This window comes from Aythya marila (assembly GCF_965140915.1).
Source record: "Aythya marila genome assembly, chromosome: 6".
Lineage (NCBI taxonomy): Eukaryota > Metazoa > Chordata > Aves > Anseriformes > Anatidae > Aythya > Aythya marila.
In genome coordinates, this window is record NC_139047.1 from 38,710,572 (window position 1) to 38,735,586 (window position 25,015).

A 25,015-nucleotide genomic window follows, 5' to 3' on the forward strand; every position below is an offset into this window, starting at 1 on the left:
AATCTTGAATTTTATTCTTCTGAGTTTGTCTTGTGAAATAATGCTTATAGCCCACCTTGGGTGGTCTTTGCTGTGCACTCTCAGGCTGGGTGTTAAGGTTTAGTAAAGGTAGCCTTAGTGTAAAGGTAGCCTTCATTAGTGAATGGGCATTCTGTCTTCTTGCCTCTGAGGAGGGAAACCCAGCAGTCGGGTGCTGATAGTTCCTTCTATTTCTCCCTCACTCATAGGATTGAGGAAGTTTTTTTTTTTTTATTGTTTAAGTTGGTACTAAATGGGGGAAGCAAGAACTTACTTAAGTGACTGTTACTGTAGTATTTAAAAATTTGATACAAATCTGAATTTGAAGCTGTGTGAATAAATTTACCTGTGCAAATGCCAAACACAAGGCTTTCCTTTTCATTAATGCTGCTGTGAAGTTAGAGCTCACAAATGTATGCATCTTTGGTTAGATCTTAAATAATTAAAATAATGTCACGCATCTTTCTTTCCTCCAGTGCAAAATACATAGCTAGATGTGTATCATCTTTCTTACTTGGTTAGGACATATTTCAGCAGCATGGATAACTAACTGGAAAGCAGAATAAAAATTATACATGATTTGTGTAAGAAGTATTAGCAGTCTGGCATGATATTGCTGTGTTAGATGTGGGTGTTGATGGAACTGATTTAACTGAGTCAGAACGCTCTTCCCTCTGAAGCAGTCCAAGAACAAATGCATGTATGCTATGTATGCTAGAAAGTCTGTTAGTTTTTGGTGAACGTTTGACCTGGCTTAAGTTTCTTGTGATTCAGAGTTAAGAAATATTTTGGATCTGAGGGCATTTTTAATTACTTGACTCATGGGTTAAATTTGATGTTAACATATCAACTTATTCTACGTAGTTTTGGTGAAAAGAATTTACTGTGTTCTTTCTGAAAGAAGTCTGGAACAATCTTTGAGTCATTCCAGCTGATTCACAATGCCTAAACTTGGAAATAACTGGTTTCAGTATCCACAACAGATGTTGAGTTCCTGTTTTAATGCTTGTAATAAAAATGTTCATGTAATTAAGCACTTTCTATTTAAGAATTGGTGGATGCAAGCAGCTCTGATATCTTAGTTATGTACATTGATCTATAATTATAAATCAGCCTTAAGTTTAGTAAGGTTTTGATAAGACTTTTATATATACAAAAAAAAAAGCACTCTTATGCACATAAAACATGTTTGATTTCATGCACTGTTTTCTTTCCTGTGTGAATGCAGTTACCTCATGCAATGTTGATGTAGGAGTGTAATGTATAGGAACATAAGTATGCTTTTCAAATGGTTTTTAGAACATCAGTGCGTTGAGGTACAATGGACACTAATGTTTTGATGATCCAGCAATATCCCATCTTGATATAGATGATGTTTTTTGGATATGTTCCAAATCCAGGGGGCTACCCTGGATTTGCAGGTTAAGTATTTTAAGTAAGTGGAGCTCAGTGATAACAGTAGGGGAGTAACATGCAAGCATTTAGCTTGCTATTATCCCAGAAGGTTTTTAAAAGAACAAAACACAAACAACATCTTTATGTGGAGATACAAAGTTGTGGCTATACTGTGGTCTCAGTTCTCTCATGCAAATATTTCTTTTAATGTCTTTTTCCTTTCTAAAGAAGCCTGGTAAGTGCTTCTATGGTAAGATGTGTCCTCTTGAAAAACTTCATCAGGATTGTCATGTAACTTCTTGCATGGCTAATTTCCAACTCTGTATTAAGCTTGACATCCACAGCAATAACTAGATATGCCTAAATAGAGAAGACTAAATTGAGAAAAGGTGAGAAGGCTTTCATGTCCCTTGCAGGGACTAGCCTGTTCCTTAAACCAAGAAGTTTGGTTTCTACTGCAACAGCATTGTTGTAGTATGTCTTTTTGCAAAGCGTGTTTGGGGCAGTTGTTGCAGCGTCTGTGCGTTTACATCAATAAATGTCATGCAGCAGCTCTATTCAATAACAAAGTGTTGGTTCTTAGCTTAAAAAAAGTTAGTATGAATAAAATGTTACTGGTAGGATTAATAGAGGTTCCAGCCTCCCAGTCACTGGCTACCGAGTGTTTATTTTCAACTGAATAGAGTTGCAGAGGAGAGAGCGGGAGCTGATATAAAAGTAATAGGTGTCAGAGTGACACAGTACAGAATATACCAGAACTACCGGAATGCCTTATTAATGTGGTGGTTTTCACACAATACGACTGAATCAGTCATAGACAAATTTCTACAGTCTGTGGGCTTTGTTACCACTACTGGCTGTGGTTCAGCACTGATAAAAATAAAATTGAATGTACACTATGTGCACCCTGTAGGAGGATTCTTTCAGTGCCAACGGAAGCATTGTCTGTTCTTATTTGAAGAAATACAGCATTTGCTACGAAGGAATGAAAATAGAAATTTCCTAAATTACTGAAAAATTATAAACCAAATGGCATCACTGTTGATCTTAAAATTATGTGGAACACATTGACGAAATGTCTTCAGGCACTAAATGTCTTCAACAGTGTGCCTTCTAAGAGTAAGGTGTTTTCCTTTTTTAAGAGGATTCGGTGTCACTTTGATGAAAGCAGTTAGGCCAGAGTTTTGGTAACAGCAATGTGGGCTACCCTCAGCAAAAATTGTGGTAAGTTAACTTTTGTTATACAATGAGCAGATGACAATAGTAAATAACGAGAAAGGCAGTTCTTTCACTTTTTCCTAGTAGAAGTAATTCAGTGGATTTAAGCACACTCTTAATTTTGAGCAATACCTCGGGAGGAGTTATGAAGAAAATTTGGCATGTTGCAGTGGTTGGCTCTTAGATCTTTGTTCCAAAGACGCTGAAGTGTGGCTGCCATTTGCATCACCTTGAGGTGCATCCAGCTGACCACAACTGGCAGGAATACAGCAAAGTGCCTATAAAATGAGCCCTCGAGCAGCAGGACTGGGACAGCACTCACCTGTCTGGGGCAGGGTGTCTGCAAACACCTGTTGGTGGTGCATCTCGTAATTATAAATCCACTGTATCACCCTTAGGTTAGTTACGAGATCTTTGGCAGCTAACTTAATACAAAAAAGAATCCCAAATTAATTGGCCATAGCTGTTCGGTTGTTATAAAACAACTTCTTGTTTTATCACATTTGGAAGAAACACATGGTTTAATAGAAAGGTGGGCAAGGGGAATTAATTGTCTTCTGTTATGCTTTGGAGCACCAGTGACTGATAATGAAGGACAATGGATACAAAGCCGTCCTCAGTAGATAATACAGAACCTGGCACAGGAGCCTTTGGTTACCTTGCTGTTTATCACACAACTATAACAACTATACCTTGAGTTTCCTGATCACTTTCTGAACATGGTAAAAGCTCTAGTGTCAAGGAAACTTTCTCCAGAACAAGCATGTAAAGCTAAGCTTAGAGGCTTTTATCTTAGTTCTGGAGGACCTGAATCTTTGGCATTTAACTAAAAAATAAAAAGTTTTTTAAAAAACAAAGATTGAGATGCAGAATTTTTGCTTTTCTTTTTGTCCTCTCTCTCTCTCTCTCTCTAGAGTGGTAAGGATCATTGAAGTACCAGAACACATTCCAGCCTGTTTGGAACTGGGAATGATTACTATTTCAAACCTAGCTGTTTTCAGTCATGCTATTTTACTTTAATCAGTGAAAAATGTTTTGTCAACCGTGACTGGTGCTATAGTGAGAACTGATCTGGCTACGATACCTTTGTGATAGCTGGTTTGCATGGAGGAACAGCAACCACTTCAGATGTCAAGAAAAAGATAACTCTGTAGGAAGTACAGGGTTTTAATGTCACTGCCTGGGGGGAAAATGTGTGTGCATGGGAGTTGAAGGGCCCTTTTAAAAAAAAAAAAAAAAAAAAAAAAATGAGAGAGAGAGATAGACCAAAAACCCTCCAAAACAACAACAGAAAAATGCTCCTGAGTAGAAAAGCGATTGTACTGTGACCCCATCCTACCAAACTGTTGAGGTATTGTTCTCCACAGATGATATATTTTTGAGCTGGTTAAGTCACTCCTCATTGCTTCCAAATCTAGACCCCCACAGATCTCTGCCACATGTACCCTGAAGTATCCAGGACTCCACACCATAGGTTACCTCGGTCTGAAGCCAGCTGGTTTTTCTAGGTGTGTAGTTAATCAGAAACTGGTTATTTCTCAGTCCTCTTCCTGCAAATACATTACATTGGCACTCAGAGTTCCTTCTGGACAGCTGAGAATTGAATAATAGCAAGGGGCTCCTTGCATCAGAATAATGATGAGGGGAAAATGGATGAGAAGCATGCAAATGCTACCTTGAAGAGTGGTCCAAATTGTGAAATGCACTGAGCATAATATCCTTAGCTCACTCTGACTCTGAGAATTAGGAGTTTGGACAAAATGCTGTGTAACTCCTAGATTTTAGGCTTAACAAGTAATTATTAATTATTAATTGCTTGTTCTTTTTTTTGAAATTACACCTATTTTCACATTATTTATTCTGCTGACTGGCTTCTCCAGATTGTCCAGACCAAAGGCAAACAAGTCGTGGAACTGCGAAGAGGCAAGCTTGCAGAAACTTGAACAGTAAGACTTGCCACAGACTACTAAAACCGCTACGAGCTGTTGCTGTAGCTTGTGCTGCTGTGGGGTGAATCCGCACCCTGCAGAAAACCTGTTTGTAGCAGCTACCAGCTTAGGTACTGATGGCAAGAACAAATTGATGAAGGTTCAGAAAGTAACTGAGGAAGCCTTCTTGGTCCTAAGTCCCTTCTAAAATAAAAGAATAAACTCTGCTGCATGAAACAGGGCCTTCAGGGTTTCATTCGTACATAGATGGCACTCTTCTTCTAGGGTAGTGTTTCTGTTGAGCTGGATTTCTTGCTCTGTGCTGCCACGAGCTGCAGCATCCCATAGGCCAGGCAGCCCCCAAATCAAGCACCAGAGTGAAGAGGGATGTTTCCAGATCACTGCACTTCTGAAAGCCTCTGACCCTGGGCTAGAAGAGTTTTCTGGATGCGCTGTGTTCTGCTGTACTGTAACACAGCTTCTTGCTGTTCTTTGTCTCTCTTTCATCTAGTGCTCTGCTCCCTTTGTGTATGAGACTGTACCTTCTCCTCCCTTCGTTAAAACGCAGAGTTTTGAGAGAGACCTCATAAGGTCACTTCATCCCTTCCCTGACACTGCTGCAGCATAAATGTTGATGCATTTGTTTAATGATTTGCCTGCCACTCCTGACAGATGGCTGTTTAGTCTTATACATCTGCTGTGATGGAGCATCTGCAACTTTCCTTGACATCTCGCTAAGCTGTTTTGCTGTTCTTTTCTGCAGTTTATTCTGGGCATTGTTTGCGGCGCTGAATTGGAGTTACTGTTTGTTTCTTCATCGGTGCTTTATCATATTACTGTTTCTGTTCACTTCGCATAACTTTTCTTGTGATTGAAGACTGATGGTGCTGTACCGTCTGCGCTGGGTTAGAATGAGAAGTTTGGAGAGGGGAGGTGGCACCTTCGAGGCCATTGATCCCATCTTTATAACTTTGCCCTTTTAGTTACAAGCAGATTATTTGCACGGTGGTTCAAGATGCACAGGCAGAATCAGAAGGACCGAACTTTGCATAAACCATTTGTACTAAACATTTGGAATGCTGGCAACATAAATCAACAACAATATCTATTACAAATTCATCATTTTACCAGTATTATCTTTGATAGAACTGGTCCAAACATGTGGGTAAGTGAACCATGTCTCAGGAAGCTTAGCCCTTCTGTAAATTAATTATTCAGGACACACAGAACCTGGCCCCTTTAATGTATAGTAATTCTTTCTAGCCAGCATCCTGGACTTTAACTTCAGTGGCAATAATAAATAGGAAAAGTCTCAGGTGAAGCCAGTATTTTAAAGTAATTAATCATCTTCCCCTCACGGTCCCTCCGCCTCACTCTTGGTTTTCTTTAACGAGGAAATTTCAGTAATAAATCTTTAATGATATATGTTAAGAATTGTTCATTAGTTCTTGTCTGCTTATTTCTTTTTGATGGTTCTATGTTGTATGTTGGGAAGTTAAAATGCATATGAAACTCTAAGTTACAGAAAACTAACTTAGCACAGTCTGAGAGACTGCTTCTTGGGTTGTGCATGTAGTCTGGTACAACTTCCAGTGGGAATTGTTGATTAATAGTAGTGGGACTGTCAAACAAATACGTGGGTTTGGCACCAGAATTACAGCATGGTCACACACAGAAGGGTAAAAAAGTGATTTGCCTGCCCCTAAATTGGGGGTGAAAGTAGTAATTCTCAGTCTGATAATGTGCAGGGGTGCAGGATGTTAAGCGGTCCCCACTGCTGGCAGTGCCTGTGGGGGAGGAAGGCGAGGGCCGTGCTGGCTGTGCCGCGCTGGGATGCCCCGGTCCGCACGGAGGATGGATCTGTAAATAATTCCTGTGAGGCGTGAGCAGCCATCACGCCTATTCAATGTGACAGGGACAGATGTGACAGATCGGTTCTGACACACTTCCACGCCACAAGTCCGTGGCTGGAGGTGACTCGTGTCCTTCCCCCGGCCCCGTCCCCGCTGCAGGACAGCACAACGACGCGCGGATGAACCTCGCCATCGCCCTCACTGCTGCCAGGTACGGCGCTGCCACCGCCAATTACGCTGAAGTGCTGCGCTTGCTCAAGACGACGGACCCGGGCACCGGGAAGGAGCGCGTGTGCGGGGCACGCTGCAGGGACGTCCTCACAGGTGTGTGTGTCGTGGTGCTGCTGGCGGAGGTGTGGGTCCGAGGGCTGGGTGCCCTGTGCCCGCTGTGCGCCCTTGGCGCTGCGCAGCTGGTGAACACCACGGTGCTCTCCAGCAGGCATCACTGTGCTTTAGCTGCTAGGAAAGGGCACTCTTAAGGGAGTGTGCTCCTCGTTAAGGAAACAGAAGTCATAAAACAAAGAGCAATGGGAAAGGCTGTTGGTAAATATCAATGAACTGACAAAGGAGCCATCTTCCCAGAGTGCAGTGGCATAGCATTAGTGTCAATCATCTTTAACTTCTGTCAGATTTTTCACTCAAATCCCAGTGTTTTGGCAGGGTAGACTGAGCTTTACATCCAAACCCTTCTGTCAAGCAAAGATGATATTGTAAAATGCTGTGTTGTACAGTAATAATACCATTTACTGAGTCTATGGGTTGAGACTGAAATCTCTCGTCTGGGAGGCAGATTTCAGCTCAACTTCTACCCTGTCTCCTACCCTGCCTTTGCAGACAAAACAGAATTTTACTGCAAAAGGTTTTCTTTCAAATCTGGTATTAAATAAAAACTTTGTTAATATTCTAAAAAAAAAAAAATTCCAAAACAATTCCAGCTGTTCAGACAAAGACAATATACTTTACAGTAGGTTAGGTTCATAGGCAGATTAATAATACAGAGTGTCAGTGGGCAGGAAAACAAATGGTGCACATGATTGATGCTGTTTTCTTTCACAGGGCAGGAATTTGATGTCAAAGCCAAATGTGTTATCAATGCTACAGGACCTTTCACAGACTCTGTGCGCAAAATGGATGATCAAGAAGTACCAAACATCTGTCAGCCAAGTGCAGGCGTGCATATTGTGATGCCTGGTTATTACAGGTAACGATATTCAAAACCTAACCCATTTGTAACAATCTCTGCTGGTGTCTGTAATAAACAAGCTTGTGGAGACACAGTTGTGGTTTTTATGGTAAACTGGAATGCTTCTTTCTCCTTCCTTTTTTTTTTTCCTTTAAGAGAAGGTTCTGGCACTATGCCTATTAACATACCAATTTTATCTAGTGAAAAAAGACTGAAGTCTAACAGTTTGTAGTTGAAGCTTACCAGGGCAGATGTGCTGTTGAAGCAGAAGGACATCTAGGCAGAGTATATGCCACAGACTTGTGAAAGGAGGCTTTTCTAATAATGGGTGGGTTGAGCGTACTGACTGCTTGTTCACCACCCCCCCCCTCAGAAAACAAGTGTATAGAGCCTTCCAGAGAGGTTGCCACCTTCATGCAAAATTTTCTTTCCTATTTGTTATCAGACACTCTAGGCAATGTAATCAGTAAACAGTACATCTGCTGTTACTCTGCCACTAGTATTAGTCTATATCGACTCTACTCATAGTAAATATGAGTGCAGCATGTATGCAGCATAGTGTGTAGTGCAAAGTAGTATTAAACTGTACAGGGGTGCCAGCCCTCCCATGGCTGTTTTGGTGAAAAGAACCTGTATTCCTCCACTGAACTTGTTACAGAAGAGGTTCCTGTGGCATTCCGTGCCACATACATGTACATGTAAGCCTTTTCAGTCGAAGCTCAAATAATACCTTTGGTTCCTGAAGTCATTAGTTTCCTATTGGCAATTTACGCTTATAGACTTCAATCAGTTCTGTTGATAGTGCACTGAAAATGATGCCTTCCATACGATCATTGCCCTCCTCTGTGAATACCAAATTAGATTTCCAGCATACAAAATATTGTTGTCTAAGTTGTGCCAATAGGACATAACAATACACTATAAAACTGAGGCATTTTTGGCCATGTATATAATTATTCTTGTAGTCTCTTGTGTCTTTGCACATGAAAATGAGGAAATGACCTGATGGTTGCTTTAAAGCACTAGCAGTGACAATAAATAGCTTGTAATCCTAGCTTCTTCGTATACTATGACAAGCATATGTACAATTATATGCTTTTAGTGCAGGGCCACAAAGTCAGTTTTTAAACTTTGAATCACTTTGTAGGTTCAAAGTCAAAGATTGCTTGGTATGCATGAGAGCTCTAATTTATGTATTTTGTAATTACCTAATAATTGTAATTAGTAACGTAGAGAATTCTTGTTCTCCTTGTTCCCCTGTGTATGTCAGCATGTGGGCATTACTTTTCTTGTAAAATAGTATCTGCCCACATACTGCCTCCACAGTACAGCTGATGAAACAAAACCGTACAGAACTTCCTTTAAGTGGGGTAGCTTAATCCAAGGAACTGTATACTAAATAGAAAATACGCATGGTATTTAATCTCATTTGTATCACGTCTATATTCATGCTTGCCTTTGTCATAAACGTGTTATAGAACTTTGTCCTGAACTTGCACAAATTATATAACAGGTAGAGTTTTTTATATCTAAACACAGCTGCTGGCTGGGTTAAACCACGACACACAGTTAAGATTTTGTAAAATCAATGTTAACATTAACACATTAACCTTCTATGGGATTCCTGCTCATTTGTTCTTCATCAATAGTCCCAGTATTCTTCTTCTCATTGTTTTAGTGTACACATCTATTCTAGTAGCTGCAACAACTTTCTTTCACTCACTGTTGTTTAAGTGCTTTATCTGCCAAAATGAAAGAGGATTCTGGCTACCTTTGTTTAGACTGGCACATGTAGGGCAGGAGGTCTATATATGCAGTGTTCCCTCTCACCCAACAAATTTCAGGTATTTCTAGTCTTCCTTAAATCTTCTGATCTACTTCACATTCTAGGTTCCAAATACATTTGTGTGCTAAACTTCAGATCTACTTTACTGAAATTCACCTGTTTTCTATTTAGATTTGTGGTGTCTTGCTCAAATATTTCTTCCACTAGAAATCTTTCATGCTTCTGTTCAGCTCTTTAAAATGCCATATTCTAACATCCAGAATCGCGTACTGGCTTCAAGCTCAAAAGTTCAACTTTGTCCTTCATTTAAATAGTTTTAACCAATTTAGTAGTGTCTTACATTTTTATACTTATGTATAATTCAATAATCTGTTCTAAAGATTTCCTCATTTGTCATGTTCTCTGCATATTGTCCGATAAAGCTGCTGTTCTTTTTGAAAATGAAGCTTATATAAAGTAGTCATGCTCCAAACCCCTTCAGTTGTTTTAAGTCAACTGTTTAACTATTACTATTGCTCTGTCATTATTCACAAAGGGCTGAGTATTTTGATGCTTGGTCTGCTGTCAGAAACACTTCAGGTCTGCCTGCATTATACTCCTAGGCAGTGTCTGTTTGCCACTATTGCTCTATATAAAGGTATTGCTTTCAATTTCATCTTAGAGTTTGCAGTCCTAATATTAGTAGTCTTAGTGGTCTTTAAAGAGCACTAGAGAAATTTTACAGTGGGTGATATTGTTATAGCTTGTACCATGTGGTCACATCAATTCCATAATTGTAGGAGTGTAAAAATGTGTAGATTCAGAAGGTTTCAGTAGGTTCCTGGTACACAGCAGCATGATTCTGGACCAGGCAGTTTGTGGAATCTTTTTTTGGTGGCTCATTGGTTATTTAGCTAAGATGGAATACACATAGCAAAAGGAGATTGAGAGGGAACTTACCAGGATAGCCATTAAATCGGTAAGTGAATTGGCATATGGAAGACTGCTTCATCCTCTCTCATCGTTTGCTGTGTTACCCAACTGTAAATGCTTCAGTCCATAGGTGTTATGGTGAAACTTATTTTTAAGTCTTTACTGGTTTCTCTTTCATGGTTCTTACTTAAATCATATTAAAAAAAAAAAAAAAATCATCATACTTTTGAAAATGTCTGAAGCTATCTGAATATTCTGATACTGTATATTAAACCTCTAGTTTCCTGTCTCTAAATCAATAGCTTTTTCATTTTAAAAAGTAATCATTTGTCTGACGTGATTTACCTTTCACAAATCTGTGTTGACTTCCCCTATTAAATTGTACTTTTCCAACTGTATGCCTAAGCTGTCTATAAATATCATCTAAAAAATGTTCTAATATACATGCTATATATGAAATTTTCAGCTTCTCCTAGCCTTTCCAGATATTGAAAACTTACCTTCAGTAATCAGTTTAGATTTCCTAAAAATGAAATATTCAATGATTCAGCTTGTAGCTCTCTTAAATAGGTAATTCATATCCAACTGGGTCTCTGTCTACCTTCAGCATATTGTGTTAGTAGTTATTTGAGTCCACTGAATTATTCCCCACTGGTGCTCCTTAGCACTTAGATATGCTTCCTAAATCATCCTTCCGCTATCAGGAGTAGGTGCAGAGCCTGAAGATTGCTAAAACTGCAGATGTTTTTATGAGGACTTCAGCACCCAGAATCAAAATTAGCATCTTTCCTTTAAACAAAAACAAATAGAAAAAAAGGCAGCTTGAATATTCTCCTATATAGAAACTACTTTTGAAGTGTTTGTAGATGCCTTTTGTTTCCTGAAATATAAGCAGTGCTATATAAGTGATGAAGATGTTTTTTTCATACATGAGGATTTTTGTGCTATATCAGAAAACACTGATACATAAGTTAAAATCTCCTGCACGAAGAACTACTGTATTTCATTAAACTGAAATGTTCTGTAGCATTGGTGGAAATGAGTGAAAAATCTCTGAATATTAGCATCCAATTAGCCTTTATGGAGGTGGTATCTTTTGCCTTTTTTCCACGCCAACCATGGTTCCTACTTCAGGAACACTATAGTGAGAGCTAGAGCTGGAAGTATTTGGAATTTACTTCTTGCTATAAATCCCTTGCGAGTCTGAGCTTTAGTTCCTGGTTGGTAAGCTCAGAATGTAGAATCATAAGTTTACTGTTTTAATGTACTTGTAATGCTTATGACTTCAGTATTTCTGTTCTCATTTTTTTCTGCTTCTTGCTATTAATGTTGCCCTCCTACACCAACCTTTACTGCAAATATAGGTTATAAAAGTCGTTGGATTTTTGCACGTCTTATCTTCTCCCTAAATAGGTGACAAAAATTAATTGATAAATCGGGTTACTAATATGTGGTCTTAGACTTTTCATGTTGCATACTTAGACCCATTGAAACTGAGCCAGAGTTCTGTTCTTCCATTTTAATGCATGCACTGTTTCAGCTTTAGCTTTCCTCTGTGGCGTTATATGTTGTTGTCTTTTTTTTTATTATTATTTATTTTAAAAGTAGCTATTCATTCCATAATATGAGTTTCAAGTAAATGCTATTTTGAAGTTTTCGGATCCTTGTATTTGAAGTTGGAGTAGCAAGATTTTCAAGAATAATTGGAGATGGGAGGTGCCAGAGGCCTGATTGCTCTAAGGATGTGGCCTGCTAATTGCCTTAGGAAATCAGATTCCAGTGATCACATTAAAGGGCCTTATTTCTCACGTCTTCTGGGATGACCTTTTAAAGTTGGGTCACGGTGGCATACAAGATCTGATTTGACTTTTTAATCTTCTGATCCAAGAGCAAAGATAATGTTCTAATACTTAAAGGTGTACAGGAACGGATCTCTGGTGATGCCTGACTTGTTCATGTCCCTTCTTTATTCCAGCCCTGACAACATGGGGCTGCTTGACCCAGCCACCAGCGATGGTAGAGTGATTTTCTTCCTGCCGTGGGAGAAGATGACTATTGCAGGCACCACGGACAGCCCAACTGATGTTACGTCCCATCCGATACCAACAGAAGAAGATATAAACTTCATTTTGAATGAAGTGCGCAACTACCTTAGTGTTGATGTTGAAGGTAGGGCCTTGAGTTCTGGGTTTTTGAATGGCTGGACCTGCAATATTTCAGTTTGAGCCAGTGCTGTCTGTCTAAAGCTTTGGTTCTTGTACATCTGATTCTGGTGGGACGTAAGTGTCATCTTGATCTGTTTCAGAGCTATCAACGAGGCTTTTCCAGATATACTTGCTTTTCTTGGACTATTTAAATGGAAAGCAGTTGATATCTGAACAGTCAGATTTCACATACCTTTCATCTAACTGGCAGTAGCTGTCCAGCTGTGCAGTCAAGTCATTCTGGGCTTTTTGTGTGGCAGATGCAAAGTTCTGTTGACATGGGTCAGTTCAGTCATGCATCAATACAAGTGCATTGAATTAATATGCTTTTTGAATTAATACACTTTTCTTGAAGGAAAAGTTGTTCTGACTTTGTCTTGCACCTTTGTCTTTATCTCCATTTTGTAGGCATCTTTTCTTAATTGCTCTTAATGATATGATAAATACCTAATAGTTTTTCAGTTGGAGGGGGAAGTATAATGGGCAGAAATGGGATTTTTTTTTTAAAAAAATCAGTTGGTGATGGTGGTTCACCTCAGTAGCTGAGCTGAGAGCATTTTTGTTGTAAGATGCTGGCTCATTTGGATGCAGAGTGCTTGTTTAAAGTGAGAGGCTTCTTTACTTTGTAGTGAGACTTTTTATACCAGTTCTGTGAAAGCATTTGTGCTGCTGTATTTCTGTTGTAATAGCAGCACTAAAAAAAAAAAATCTGAACAACACTATTTTCCAGGAATACTGCAATATCTTAGATTTAGGAAATTTGCTATCCAGCAATTGGAAATGTTGGATTACTTGATTCCTGAAATGGGTAATTGGTGGCTCTGTACTTTACAAAATTCACAAAAAACGGTTTTCAGGAAATGTACCTTTAGGTTTCTTAAGCAGAAGTAGGTGTAAGCGTGGTAGGCCAGACAGGTAGCTGGTAACATTAAGACTGAACAAGGCAGAAATTTTGCACAGTATTTTACAGAAGTGCATTATGAAGTGTTTAATTTTTTTTTGAATGAAACCTACCTAGGTGCATGCTGTTTTTCACATATGCAATTAGCAGTGTTTATAGATTGCCTGTTATTGAATTAACAACTGTGCTGGCCATATCAACTCACTGCAGACCTGCCTTTTTGCTGCCAGAGACAGTGCCAGGGTTATCAACTTACACAGGCTTGGATGTGTTCCAACTGTTTAATTATAGTGTCACGCATGCTGCTTTTTCTAGTTTCATTAGTTTATAAATGTAATATGGTATCTTATTTCTGTGATTAACACTTCATTTTGGCAGGTTAAACATGCTGGCAGAGCACCATTGATTTCTGAAATCTATTTTGTGTTCTTTGGGGGATATTTTTACACCCTGTTAATAAAAAAAAAAAAAATCAGTATTATTATTTTTATTATTATTTAATTATCAGTTATTTGAAAGTTTATTTCAAAAATGTTCTGGAGCTTCAATATAAAGTAAATTGTTGAATTTTTTACATCGTAAATTTAATAATCAAGAAAATTCCATTAAATTATTGGTTACATGCTTTCATATATATATAATAAAAAAAAAAGTTGCTTTCAGAGGCTAGATTGTTTTCCTAAAATTGTTAAGGACTCTTTTTAACCACTTGTTGCCCTGAGGTTTTGTTCCTCCAAGTTCTCTGAAAAGTCAGGTTTGGCTTTAGGGATTGTAACTTGTAACTGGCAGGAAGCAGAGGGGTATGACTGAGAAGGGCAGGCTGTAAATGGCCATTTAGTCAGGTTTCTTGTGAGGAGTGAAAGTGCATCTGAAACAATAAGGTTGGGAAGGTAGCACTGGAAGAGGTGGCTGAGTGAGGACAGCGAGGGCTTCTAGATGGTTTGTGGCAAGTTAGCTGGGCCATTTGGGGTTGCTGTGCAGTAGCAAATGGTCTAGGTGAGGCAGAAGCTTAGGGGGTGTGCTATAGCCTACCGGGTGCAAATGTGCAATTGGACTTCTGACAGAGGCTCTAAATAAGAGATCACCTATCAAGAGGAAAATCTGGGAAAATAACTTAACTGCTGTAGAAAAACCTTTAAAGTCCTAAAAGCAAATGTTATGTCCATGTGGAATGAGCGTTATTTTGGTTTTTAAAATGCAACATAAGGACTATACTGTTAGCAAAAGCAAGGACAAGATGTGGTGATAAGGTGGGGTTGGGTTGGGTTTGGTATGGTGAGCTGATGAGAGAATTTGACAGCTGAATGTCTTGGCTGATCAGTTCCCAGAATTTCCCTGTTCAGGTGAATTTTTAATCAGTGTGAAAAATGAACTTCTCTCTGACTGATTAGAGTCTGATAATGGTATTGATTGGTGCAGTCCTTAGGAAAGCAATACACATTTGTTCATGACTGATTTTGGCTGATCTTTCCTCTGGACAGTGAGAAGAGGAGACGTGTTGGCAGCGTGGAGTGGCATTCGTCCTCTGGTCACAGACCCCAACTCCAAAGACACTCAGTCGATATCCCGGAATCACGTTGTTACTGTCAGTGACAGTGGCCTTGTCACAATAGCAGGTACCTGAAGATCATTTCAAGTATGGCTTTGGGCTTCCCCACTGTATTTTATGCAAAACTCTGTTCCAACAGGGTAATTCTTTGCATTCCTACAATCAGGTAATGATCAATCTGTGGCAGTGTGACTCTCTTGTTAGAATGAGTCTGGTAAGAATAATGTGGTATGCAAAATGTGTAGTACATCGCAACTTCATGGTTTCCTTTGCTTTCCCTAAATAAAGAAGGAAATGTGTGATTACAGGTGGGAAGTGGACGACCTACCGTGCCATGGCACAGGATACCATTGATGCTGCTATTCAGGCACATGATCTGAATGCGGGTTCCAGTAAAACTATTGGGCTGCAGCTACAAGGGGCTGAGGACTGGAGTCCTACTCTCTACATTAGGTTGGTACAGGACTACGGGCTTGAAAGTGAGGTGAGTCCTTGTTATTGCTTATGCTCTGATACTTCTGTGTTAGAGGGTTTTGTCTTTTCACTAAACACAATACCTGCATAGTGTGTACTATGTGTCAGTGTGTGTACTGTGTCTTAAGTCTCTTAAGACCAATAAGAGCTTTTCATCTGACTAGGGGAAGGATAGCTTTTCAAATAAATCAAAAAAATAAATAAAAAGCCACCACACACACATACAAAAACCCACCTACTAATTGCTTGTCTTTTCTCTTAAACTGTCAAAACACAATTTTTTCTTTCCCTTCCTCCTAATCTTCACTTTTTTCTACTTTAAAATATTATGACACACTAGTGCTTATCTTCCTTAAGCCCAACAAAATCTATACTTTACATACAATCAGATTGTAGCAAAAGAGTTGAAGTATCGCTAGTCGTTTATATTACCTATGTAGTAGTATTAGTGCTGGTTTTACCCATTGACAGCATTAGCTGTTTCCTCCCACATGATCAAAATCTAATACTCTCTACAGCTTCTTTGTTATTAGTGATGAGAGAACTGACAAGAAAAAAAGGTATATATTTTATGTGCTTACAAAAGCATAATGAATTTTTCAATTCCACAGGTGGCTCAGCATCTAGCTTCTACCTATGGTGACAAGGCTTTTGAGGTAGCCAAAATAGCCCAAGTTACAGGAAAGAGATGGCCTATTGTTGGAAAACGCCTTGTGTCTGAATTTCCTTATATTGAAGCTGAGGTATGTAGGAAAAACTACCTAATACTCTGAGTAATTTCTTTGGAAACAAGCAGGTTCTACTGCAGGTCCATCTCACTCTGAAAAGCACTTTCATAAGTCCTTTCCTTTAAGGTCCAGATTTTTTCATTTTTTTCACTTCCCCTGAGCATGCTTATTTCTATATAGATAGATAAATGATTAAATATATTAAATATATTGCATATTACATTATACATTTATATTCAATATATGCTCACCTGTGTTTTTTCCCCCTTGTCTTACTATTTAGGTCATCTATGGTGTAAAAGAATATGCCCGCACTGCTGTGGATATGATTTCCCGACGGACTCGCTTGGCCTTCCTGAATGTTCAGGCTGCTGAGGAAGCTCTACCAAGAATTGTAGATATAATGGGCAAAGAACTTAACTGGAGTGAACAGAAAAAAAAGGTACAAAGGGCCTTTTTCATCTAAAAGTCTTATTTTTTCTTCAGTAGTTTCCATGTTGACAGTCTAAATTAGTTGAATAGAAAACTTCAATGATGCTTTCTTCCTGAGAGAATGATTCACTTGGTGTATTTCATTTTAAAGTCTTTATAAAAATAGCTGTGAAATGCATTGGTATCGGCCAAGGGGTGGAGAGAAAGTGAAGATCTGTATCCTGTTGTTCTTCTAAAAATGAAGCAGTCTTGGTGTTAATATTTCAACATGAATAGGATAGTATGTTCAGTGACACTTCTCAACAGGTCCATCGTAGAAGAGGAGAATTTTGCAATTCGTATCACTCCTTTCTGTCTGCTGTGTCTTTTGAAAAGCGGTGATAACGGAGTTTGCTACCATTCTTTGGCCTAAATTATTTTTAAGGCCACTGTTTGCTTCCTTTGTCCCAGTGGTTCAGTGCTCGAACATACTGTAGGACTGGCTCATCTCATTTTACTTGCCGTGCTGATAAAGTGGCTGTCTATTTGAGATAGCCTTTGTGTGCCTGCTCTGTAGTTAATGAGCTTAGTTCAGATGTCTTACCTTAAATGAAGGCACCTGATACCCATGCATTGAGTCACACCCTACATCCCTATTTAGAATTCCACAAACCATCAAAATCTTTGTCTCCAATCCTAGATGTAGACATCCTGTTGGTTTGGGGCTGAAGGGTAACTTGCGTGTTTATACTGAAGTATGTAAGATCAGAAGATCAACTAAACTATTCCAGACTGTCTTCAAGAGCAAGTCTCTGCTAGATGAAGCAGTTTATATTCATGTGCCTAGGAGTCTGTCCCTGTTACTGCAGCCATTACTCAGTATGCTTACACTTGTTTGTAATCTGTGCTGTGGCTTTTCATGGTGATGTTCTTTGTGGCAGATGCTTGCATTACTATCTTAGAACACTGTTTGGTGTACCCATAGCTGTAGAAAAGAACCATGCTCTACAGTACTTCATGAGATATAATTTGGTTTAAAAACCTTGCATGGAACTCTCAGGTAACAGATTAATATTATTACCATGAAAAACTGTTTGAAACAAAGAACATGCCTGATGTTGAGACTCGTGGTTTTTGAAAGATAAGTGAAATATTGTGATATCAGCTGTGTTAAATGGCATTTTGTTGGCCTCATCTGCAAGTACCGTTCTTAATGAATTAAATAGATACTCCATATGTGACTGAAGGCATTCCATGATCCTAAAAGCATTTACACAGTAATTAGAAGCCTTTTTTAGGCTTGATACTTCTTTGAAAGACTAAAAGGTGACAAAGATGAACTTCTTTTAATACTTTTCAGCTGCCATCTGCTTAATTGTTGGACCTTAGGTAAACTGTTGTTACGTGGAAAGAGCAAATAAAGTACTAAGTTTTAAAAATAACTGTGTAGGGACTTACTATTCCTCAGATATAAAGACAGCTTTTTCTTATTTATCGTAGGAAGAACTTGAAGCTGCTAAAAAGTTTCTGTATTACGAAATGGGCTACAAAGTAAAATCAGATCAATTAACAGACAGCTCTGAAATCACTCTAGTGCCTTCAGATATTGAAAGGTAAGTAAAATAAGAGTTCCCTATGTTGCTAGGAGTTAATACCATTGAACATAGTTTTTGCCCACTGATAATCGTTATCTTGCAGGTACAAGAAGCGATTCCATATGTTTGACAAGGACAAGAAAGGTTTTATTACTATACTGGATGTGCAGCGTGTCTTGGAGGTAAAGTTTCCTTGTGTTCTTTTGGTTTCTTTCTTAAGCCTCTTACCTGCGTTGCAGTGTGGTATAAGTCATACTGAGCAATGCAATTGACGCTTCTGTGTTTTGTTTTCTTTTTTTGACTAGAGCATCAGTGTACAAATTGATGAAAAAACACTTCATGATATTCTAAATGAAGTAGATCTGAACAAAAATGGACAGGTTGAGCTCATTGAGTTTCTGCAGGTAGGTATTTCTTTGAAAAAAGTTGTAGATTTAACAAACAAAGGCATAGGTATTTTTCCCCTCTGTTCTGAAGAGCTGGGTTGGAGAGGAGATAAATGATGCTTGGGTAACATGATAGTATTGATGCTGTTTGCCAGATTGCAAGACAAAAATGACACACAGCCAGCTCCAGGCAACTGTAAAATCCTTGTATTTTATTCCTGTGCAGAAACAATTAGACCCAAAGAACAGGTCCAATTTTCCAAGTACACCGCAATACAGATCTGATTTTGGTTTTCAATACAGAAATGATACTTAAGTATATTGAAAGCAAGACAGTTGTCTGTCAGAAGGTACATTGTGGTTATGCACCCTGACGTTTAACTAAGCCAGTTAAAATGATTAAAGTATTCAAAATAGCTTAGAAAGTACTAAAGAAGTTTGCGGTTAAGGTACATCCAGTCCATATTATTCCATTTCAGCTCCTGGGTTGATAAACAATACCTTCATTTGTATGAAAGATATTACATTGACAACCTGTACATCTGCTTTTTGCAGGGATTTAAAATAAGAAAATTAAAGGTGCTACTGAAATGTTTGTTCACCCAGCTCCTCTAGCATATGCAGGATGCCAGTTAGCTTTGTTTTTGTAGAGTTTTTCTTGGTGTGGTATTTCAAGTGACTGCCATGTCTTTCCTACATGGTGGCAATGATGAATGCCGAACATGAGATAAATTAATGCTGGGGATTTTGGTCAATGTCAGCCCTTTCTTCACTGTGTCAAGTTAAACAAACAAGATCAAGGCAAAGGAAATGGTAATTGTCTCTCTTGAGATGAGCTGTAGATAAGACGAGCATTGTTGAATCTAAATGCAGAAAATTTTCACAGGTTGTGTCCAGCATTAGAAAAAAAGGACTGTTTATTTACTTAAAATGTGGCAATTCAGCTGAGTAACTGGAATGTACTTTTAAAAATGGATATATATATATAATATCCCAGAACCGTCTTACTGAGATATAAGAGAAAATCATAGCTGATTGTCTGGCTATTGAGAAGGGTCTCCCTCTTACATCGCTTTGCATAAGAAAACTTACAATTAGAGTGGGGAAAAAACCTACACCACTGACTGTAATGACTGTGTTAAACTATAATTTGGTTAGTTTGGATACACTGTGGTTAAGTCAAAGCAACCAGCAATTAATGTCTGCTGTGGATTTGTCTGTGGTGGCCTTGTTTTTTTTGCTTTACTCTGATAACAGTCTCATTAGGGGTTGCCTATCCAAAGTCATAATACCTCTAAAATACAAGTGACAAGTCACTGTTTTGTTGTAGTTTCGAAGTTACTTTTTTTTTTATTTTTTAATTGTGCAATTATTTGGCTACTGGCTTCTCTTTGAGAAGAAAATGTTCCTAAACATTTCATAATGTAAGCTGTATTTAAAGCTGATGACTGGCGCTGCAGTAAGGGTCGCTTGCACCCATGCGCTCCCTTCCTGCAGGGGCAGGGAGCAGCACGCAGGGAGCTGCTGAGCAGGAGTGAGCTAGGAAGTGCAGTGACAACGTTAGCAGGAGGTTGCCATGGAAGGAACAAAATACGCTAAATGTTTGTTTAATTTTTTAATGGATCTGTTAAGTCAGCTCCCAATACTTTTGTGTTTGCTCTCTGAAAACTTTCAAGTAATTACATTGTACTGCCAGAATGCTTGTGGAAAGCAGTGTGCAAATATTTGTGGACGTTCGTATTAGAGTATAGGAACACGTTGTCCCGGGGTGGCGGCGTTGCTTTCCAGGTGGCGAGCAGAGCAATGCCAAGTGGCTTCCTTGGCCCAGCTGCAGGCTGCCAGTGTGCTGGTCATGGGGAACCGCTCTCAGCAGCCACTGGTGTTTGGAGGGGTCTCACAAATAGAAAGCAGGCCAAATTGATCAGTATCTAACACTAACAGGTCGTTCCGATTTACAGTTTTAGCAATGAATTTTCTCCTGCTGGCATCTACTTATTTTTTTGACCATTGTACCACCTGTCTTACCACAACGATTGCTTTTCTGAAGGCTTGCATACCAAAATTTTGTTTTCATGGCAGTGCCAGAGGGCTAAGATATTTTTGTCCAGTCTCTTCCCTGAAGAGCATGCAGTATAGCTGGACAAGCCACCCCCAAGGCTGGTCATGGAGTGTCTGTGAAGCAGAGCGGATTAGGTGTAACAGCAACGCCACTCCTAGAGCCTTGTTAGCATCTGCAGGGACCACTTCAGAAGCAGGAAGGGAGGCAGGGGAGAATAATGCTAAGTCTGAGCGATGCTGGACTGCCCTTGCTGCCTGTAGCTGCTCTCTTGCAGCTGGTCTGTGCTTCCCATCCTCCTACCTCTGCCTTTCCTCAGGCTGCACGGGGTAACCAAAAGGCCTCCAAAAGGCATGGAAGTTTTTCCAACCTGGCTGTGCCTCCCCTTCCTGAGTAATCATTCCTGTTTTGACATGATTATCCAAAACATTCCTGTTTTGAATGATTATCTGCAGGTCCAGCTGCAGATATAATACTTCCCTATAGAAGGGAAGAAATCTGAAGGAGTCCAAGCACTCAATGGGAGTAAGAAATTGCATTTTGTTAGTGCCAATTGCTTTCCACAGTAGTCTTTGACAAGCTGACTGCATGTAATTTCAAGTCTAATGCTCACTTTATCCATGGGATAAAAAAGAATTAACTAAAATCTTAGCGCTAGTGTGTGTTCGGTAAGGTAGAGCTGAGTCCAGTTTCAAGGACTTAAAGGCAAATTACTTTTAAAAGTCTATAAAAATTTGGATTTGAAAGAACTGTGGAAGTCAAGTACACTACCTCTACAAAGAAGAGCATGTGAGTGAAAGGGTGTAGTCCAGGGTCAGTAGTGGATCAGGAACTGTGTTCTTCTGTAAGTTTCCATCAGATTTAAAAAAAAAAAAAAAAAAAAAAGTGGGGGGAGGAGCCTGTGAAATAGATGGGTTATCCTACTTTTTTAAATGCCACTGAAAAAAAAATGGTGTTAATGGATACCTGCACTATTACTTCAAATTGGGTCACAACTGGTGGTTCTGTTGCCACTGAGTCCTGGCCAAAACTTTATTTACATTTTCCAGAAATATCAGCTGAGCTTTGAGGGGAGTCTGAAACTATGCAACAGTTCTGCTTTGTATGTGGAAGAATCAGTTTTGTATCTACATAACACTTGCCACTGGCTCTTGGACGAACTAATCAGCTCAGCCATGGTTTACCCGGGAGCTGTGCTGGTGCCCAAGGGGCAGGACATCCCGTGATGTTTGCACATCTCTCGTGTGGAGGAGGTGGTAGCACGGCTGAGGCTGCACCATCTGCCTCTGCTCTTTGTCTTGCAGATAAGTTAACGGGATGCTCTCCGTGTTGTTTCTTTCAGCTCATGAGTGCCATTCAGAAGGGCCATGTGTCTGGAAGCCGGCTGGCTGTCCTCATGAAGACTGCCGAAGAGAACTTGGGCCAGAGAGTGGTGATCCCGGTGGACCGCAGCGGTGGAGGGCTGTAGCTCGAGCACAGCCTCTGTTCACAGCCGCGGCTAACGGGTATGCGTGGCTGCATCTCTGCTGAAAACATTCCAGTGCTTTCGACTGTCCTTGCTTGTTCAAGGTGACTGGTATTTGTCCATTGGTGTAGCATTTACAAAAATACACTGGTGCACTTGTTTTACTAATGATTTTCTGTACGGCTCTTAACACTCCAACATGTGGCCTTTCGGATTGGGTATGCTTTAGACATAGAAGTTTATTAACAAGAAGTTGGAATGCAGTCCAGAAAGATCTGGGTGCACACAAACACGTGCACGTGCTGCCTTGTTCATTAACTTCTATACCACCTTTACCTTTAAAGAAAAAGTGAATCCTGCCTTTAAGGAAAGCATTGCGTTGAGATTTGCAAATATGCTTTTAGTACTTAAAAGCTGCAGGGCTGTCCACTTCAACAAAGATCAGTAGAGGGAAAGCTGATGTTCTGGCTTCGAGACAATATCACAAAAGGAACAGAACAATTCAGTAAAGAACTGTCAGGATTATTTATACTACCTTCCATTGATGGTAGGTTTTGCTCTTTTTGAGTGTTTTGTTATTTCTGTGGTATCTATACTTAGCAAGACACAAGTATCAGCAGTATGAAGCTGGAAAACTACAACACACCTCAGTTGATCATCCAAACTAATAATTCAGTTAATACTAGAGGATGGCTTTCCTTTCTCCCATCTTAATAAGAATAAGCTTCCTTTAATAAATAGCATTGTCTAACAGGTGGCATTTTATGCTGTGAAGCGCTTTGTACTGTTTCCAGTTTGGGACAAACACTGGTCCTATGTAGAACATGGCAGTTTTGATAACGCAAGTTGTTATTTAAAAACTCAAAGTCACACAGTGAAACTTGTTTTGCATTCCGCTAAATTTTCTGCAAAAGTGAAAGGGCTATTTTTCTGCAGATTAATGTAAAGATTAAGAAAAATAAATAAAAAAATTAGGACCACTCACTTGATCTGTTTTCAACAGCGTTGCAACTGGCTGTTTGCCTTTCTGCTAGGTCGACTAAATTCAAGATCAGATGGAAGATTCTTGCCTGATGTAGAACAAGGAAGGAAAAACACGAGTGGTTTATTGATCAACTTATTCTGTTATGTTTGAGTATAAATACCAGTTCACAACTCAAAAACCTCCGTTCTAAGGGATCAGAATTTCTGCTTATGTGAAATCTGATACTTGAACTGCTGTCACCACTTTTACTAATGAAAAACATCAGCACAATAACACAGCAAAGATTATTTCTGTATTTAAAAGGGAAAATGATTGTCTAAATGAAATGGAGAGGCTGAGGAATATTAGTATATAGTATAATAAGCACAGATGTTTGTGGCTGTAGAGGCAGAGTCCTTTTAATAAAATAATTTTTAAAAAGTCAAATGTTTTTGAAACCTTAGAAAAAAAAAAGTGAGGGCAAGCCTCATCTGTAATTCTGTAAATTAGTGTATTTCTTTTAGCCCAAACAATTGGTAAAACCTCTCCAGGTTTATTTCTGGAAATATTGGGTAAAATGCCTTTAACTGATTTTTTGCATGTTAACTTAAATTTAACTGAAATTTCAGCTGCCTGAAAATGCAGATGTTGTTAAGGGGTTCTGACTCTTGCTTTGAGTCCTGTACAAGTTAGGCACAGTCTATGTGAATGACGAGTTAGCACATTTGACAGCATAAGAAACATTTTTATGAATGAAAGGGTTTGTTTCTGTGGTACTGTAAACTTTCTTGAAATATATTCTAGTTTATTCAAGTAAGTATGCTAATGTTTGGCACAGCTTCACATTACCAAAACCCTTCTCAAATAAGAACACAATAAGATTTTACATACACTGCAGGCTTGGATGGAAATGGATGTACAATACACAGGTTATTTTGGTTCAGTGAGCAGGAGCCAGGTAAGGAGGGAAGTGGTTTAGGATACTGTTGTTAATTTAAAATAAAAATAAAAATTGTAATGAGACCTTTTCTAGGCCACAAAAAGAAAAATATTTAATCTTCAACATCCCTTGTATTGTATAAAGAAAACTCCTCTCCCACTCCTCTGTAAGTGGCACTGTTAAGAATTAATAATACGAGTTTCCCTGTGAAGCCAGGATTTTCTGCTTTGTACCCAAAGTATATTTTGTTCTATTGTTTTAGTAATACTGCACACAGAACGTGACTTTGGGATTTTCTTGGCTATATGTGTGTCCTCCGATATGAATGTGCTTTGCATCTTAGGCACTTTACTCTCATGGATCTCTTTTGTATGGCACAGCAAGATCTTGTATGACTGCCTTGTGTAACGAGAAGATTGTGTGTGTTGCTTAAAACAACTGAATATATACATGGAAAAAAAAATTCTAGAACCGTTTATTTCATCACTTCACATTTGTTTTTGGGAAAGCTTTTCTTGTTCGTTGGCTTTTCTGGTTTTTTCTTTTTTTTTTTTTTTTTTTTTTTTTCCATGTGAATGTACTGCTGAAACAGTTGTTGTAGATGTCACTGTCATGCATTGTTCGGATCCCAGGTGGAAAAATAGTGTTGTGACTTCTGAGGAGGGAGCTGGGTTTGTGGAAGGGGGCGTTTTGTTTATGCAATAAGCTGCATGACGGGGGGAGTGCGGGTACATGCGCGTGTGTATAAATACACATACGCACACTGCATGTTTTACATGTGGCACTTAACGTATTTTGTTAAGTTATTGTTCTAGACTGAACTGTTAAATACTGTGTTTGAGGCTGGGTTGTCATTTTTATAACTGTCTTGGTGTTTTACTGCCATTATTTATTACTTTTGATATACAGAATGAGCCGCATGCATTTATAGAGCAATAAGAGGATGTATTTAATGTGCCTTGTTTTTAACTGAGTAAGAACTGAAAGCATGAATCAATAAAACTGAATAAAAATGGTCCGTTCACTGGCAGTTTATGGCAGTTACAGAA

The 25,015-nt window shown here is 39.1% G+C and overlaps 1 protein-coding gene across 6 annotated transcripts in view; it reads left to right on the forward strand.

Annotated features, from left to right (window-relative positions):
* The window catches only part of GPD2 (glycerol-3-phosphate dehydrogenase 2), a 65,241-nt gene extending 40,267 nt beyond the window's left edge, over positions 1–24,974 (forward strand). For 4 of the 6 annotated variants that reach the window (XM_082763012.1, XM_082763013.1, XM_082763014.1 and 1 more), the window contains 11 exons: positions 6,572–6,736; positions 7,469–7,613; positions 12,269–12,462; positions 14,880–15,014; positions 15,256–15,431; positions 16,033–16,164; positions 16,433–16,591; positions 18,061–18,173; positions 18,259–18,337; positions 18,461–18,559; positions 21,940–24,974. In XM_082763012.1, the coding sequence (XP_082619138.1) occupies positions 6,572–6,736; positions 7,469–7,613; positions 12,269–12,462; positions 14,880–15,014; positions 15,256–15,431; positions 16,033–16,164; positions 16,433–16,591; positions 18,061–18,173; positions 18,259–18,337; positions 18,461–18,559; positions 21,940–22,065 (1,523 nt within the window). In that variant the 3' untranslated portion in view covers positions 22,066–24,974. Of the gene's footprint in view, positions 1–6,571; positions 6,737–7,468; positions 7,614–12,268; positions 12,463–14,879; positions 15,015–15,255; positions 15,432–16,032; positions 16,165–16,432; positions 16,592–18,058; positions 18,174–18,258; positions 18,338–18,460; positions 18,560–21,939 lie in introns of those variants that run through there. The other 2 variants (XM_082763016.1, XR_014317733.1) reach the window with 2 other exon arrangements.
* The last annotated feature ends 41 nt before the right edge of the window (positions 24,975–25,015 follow it).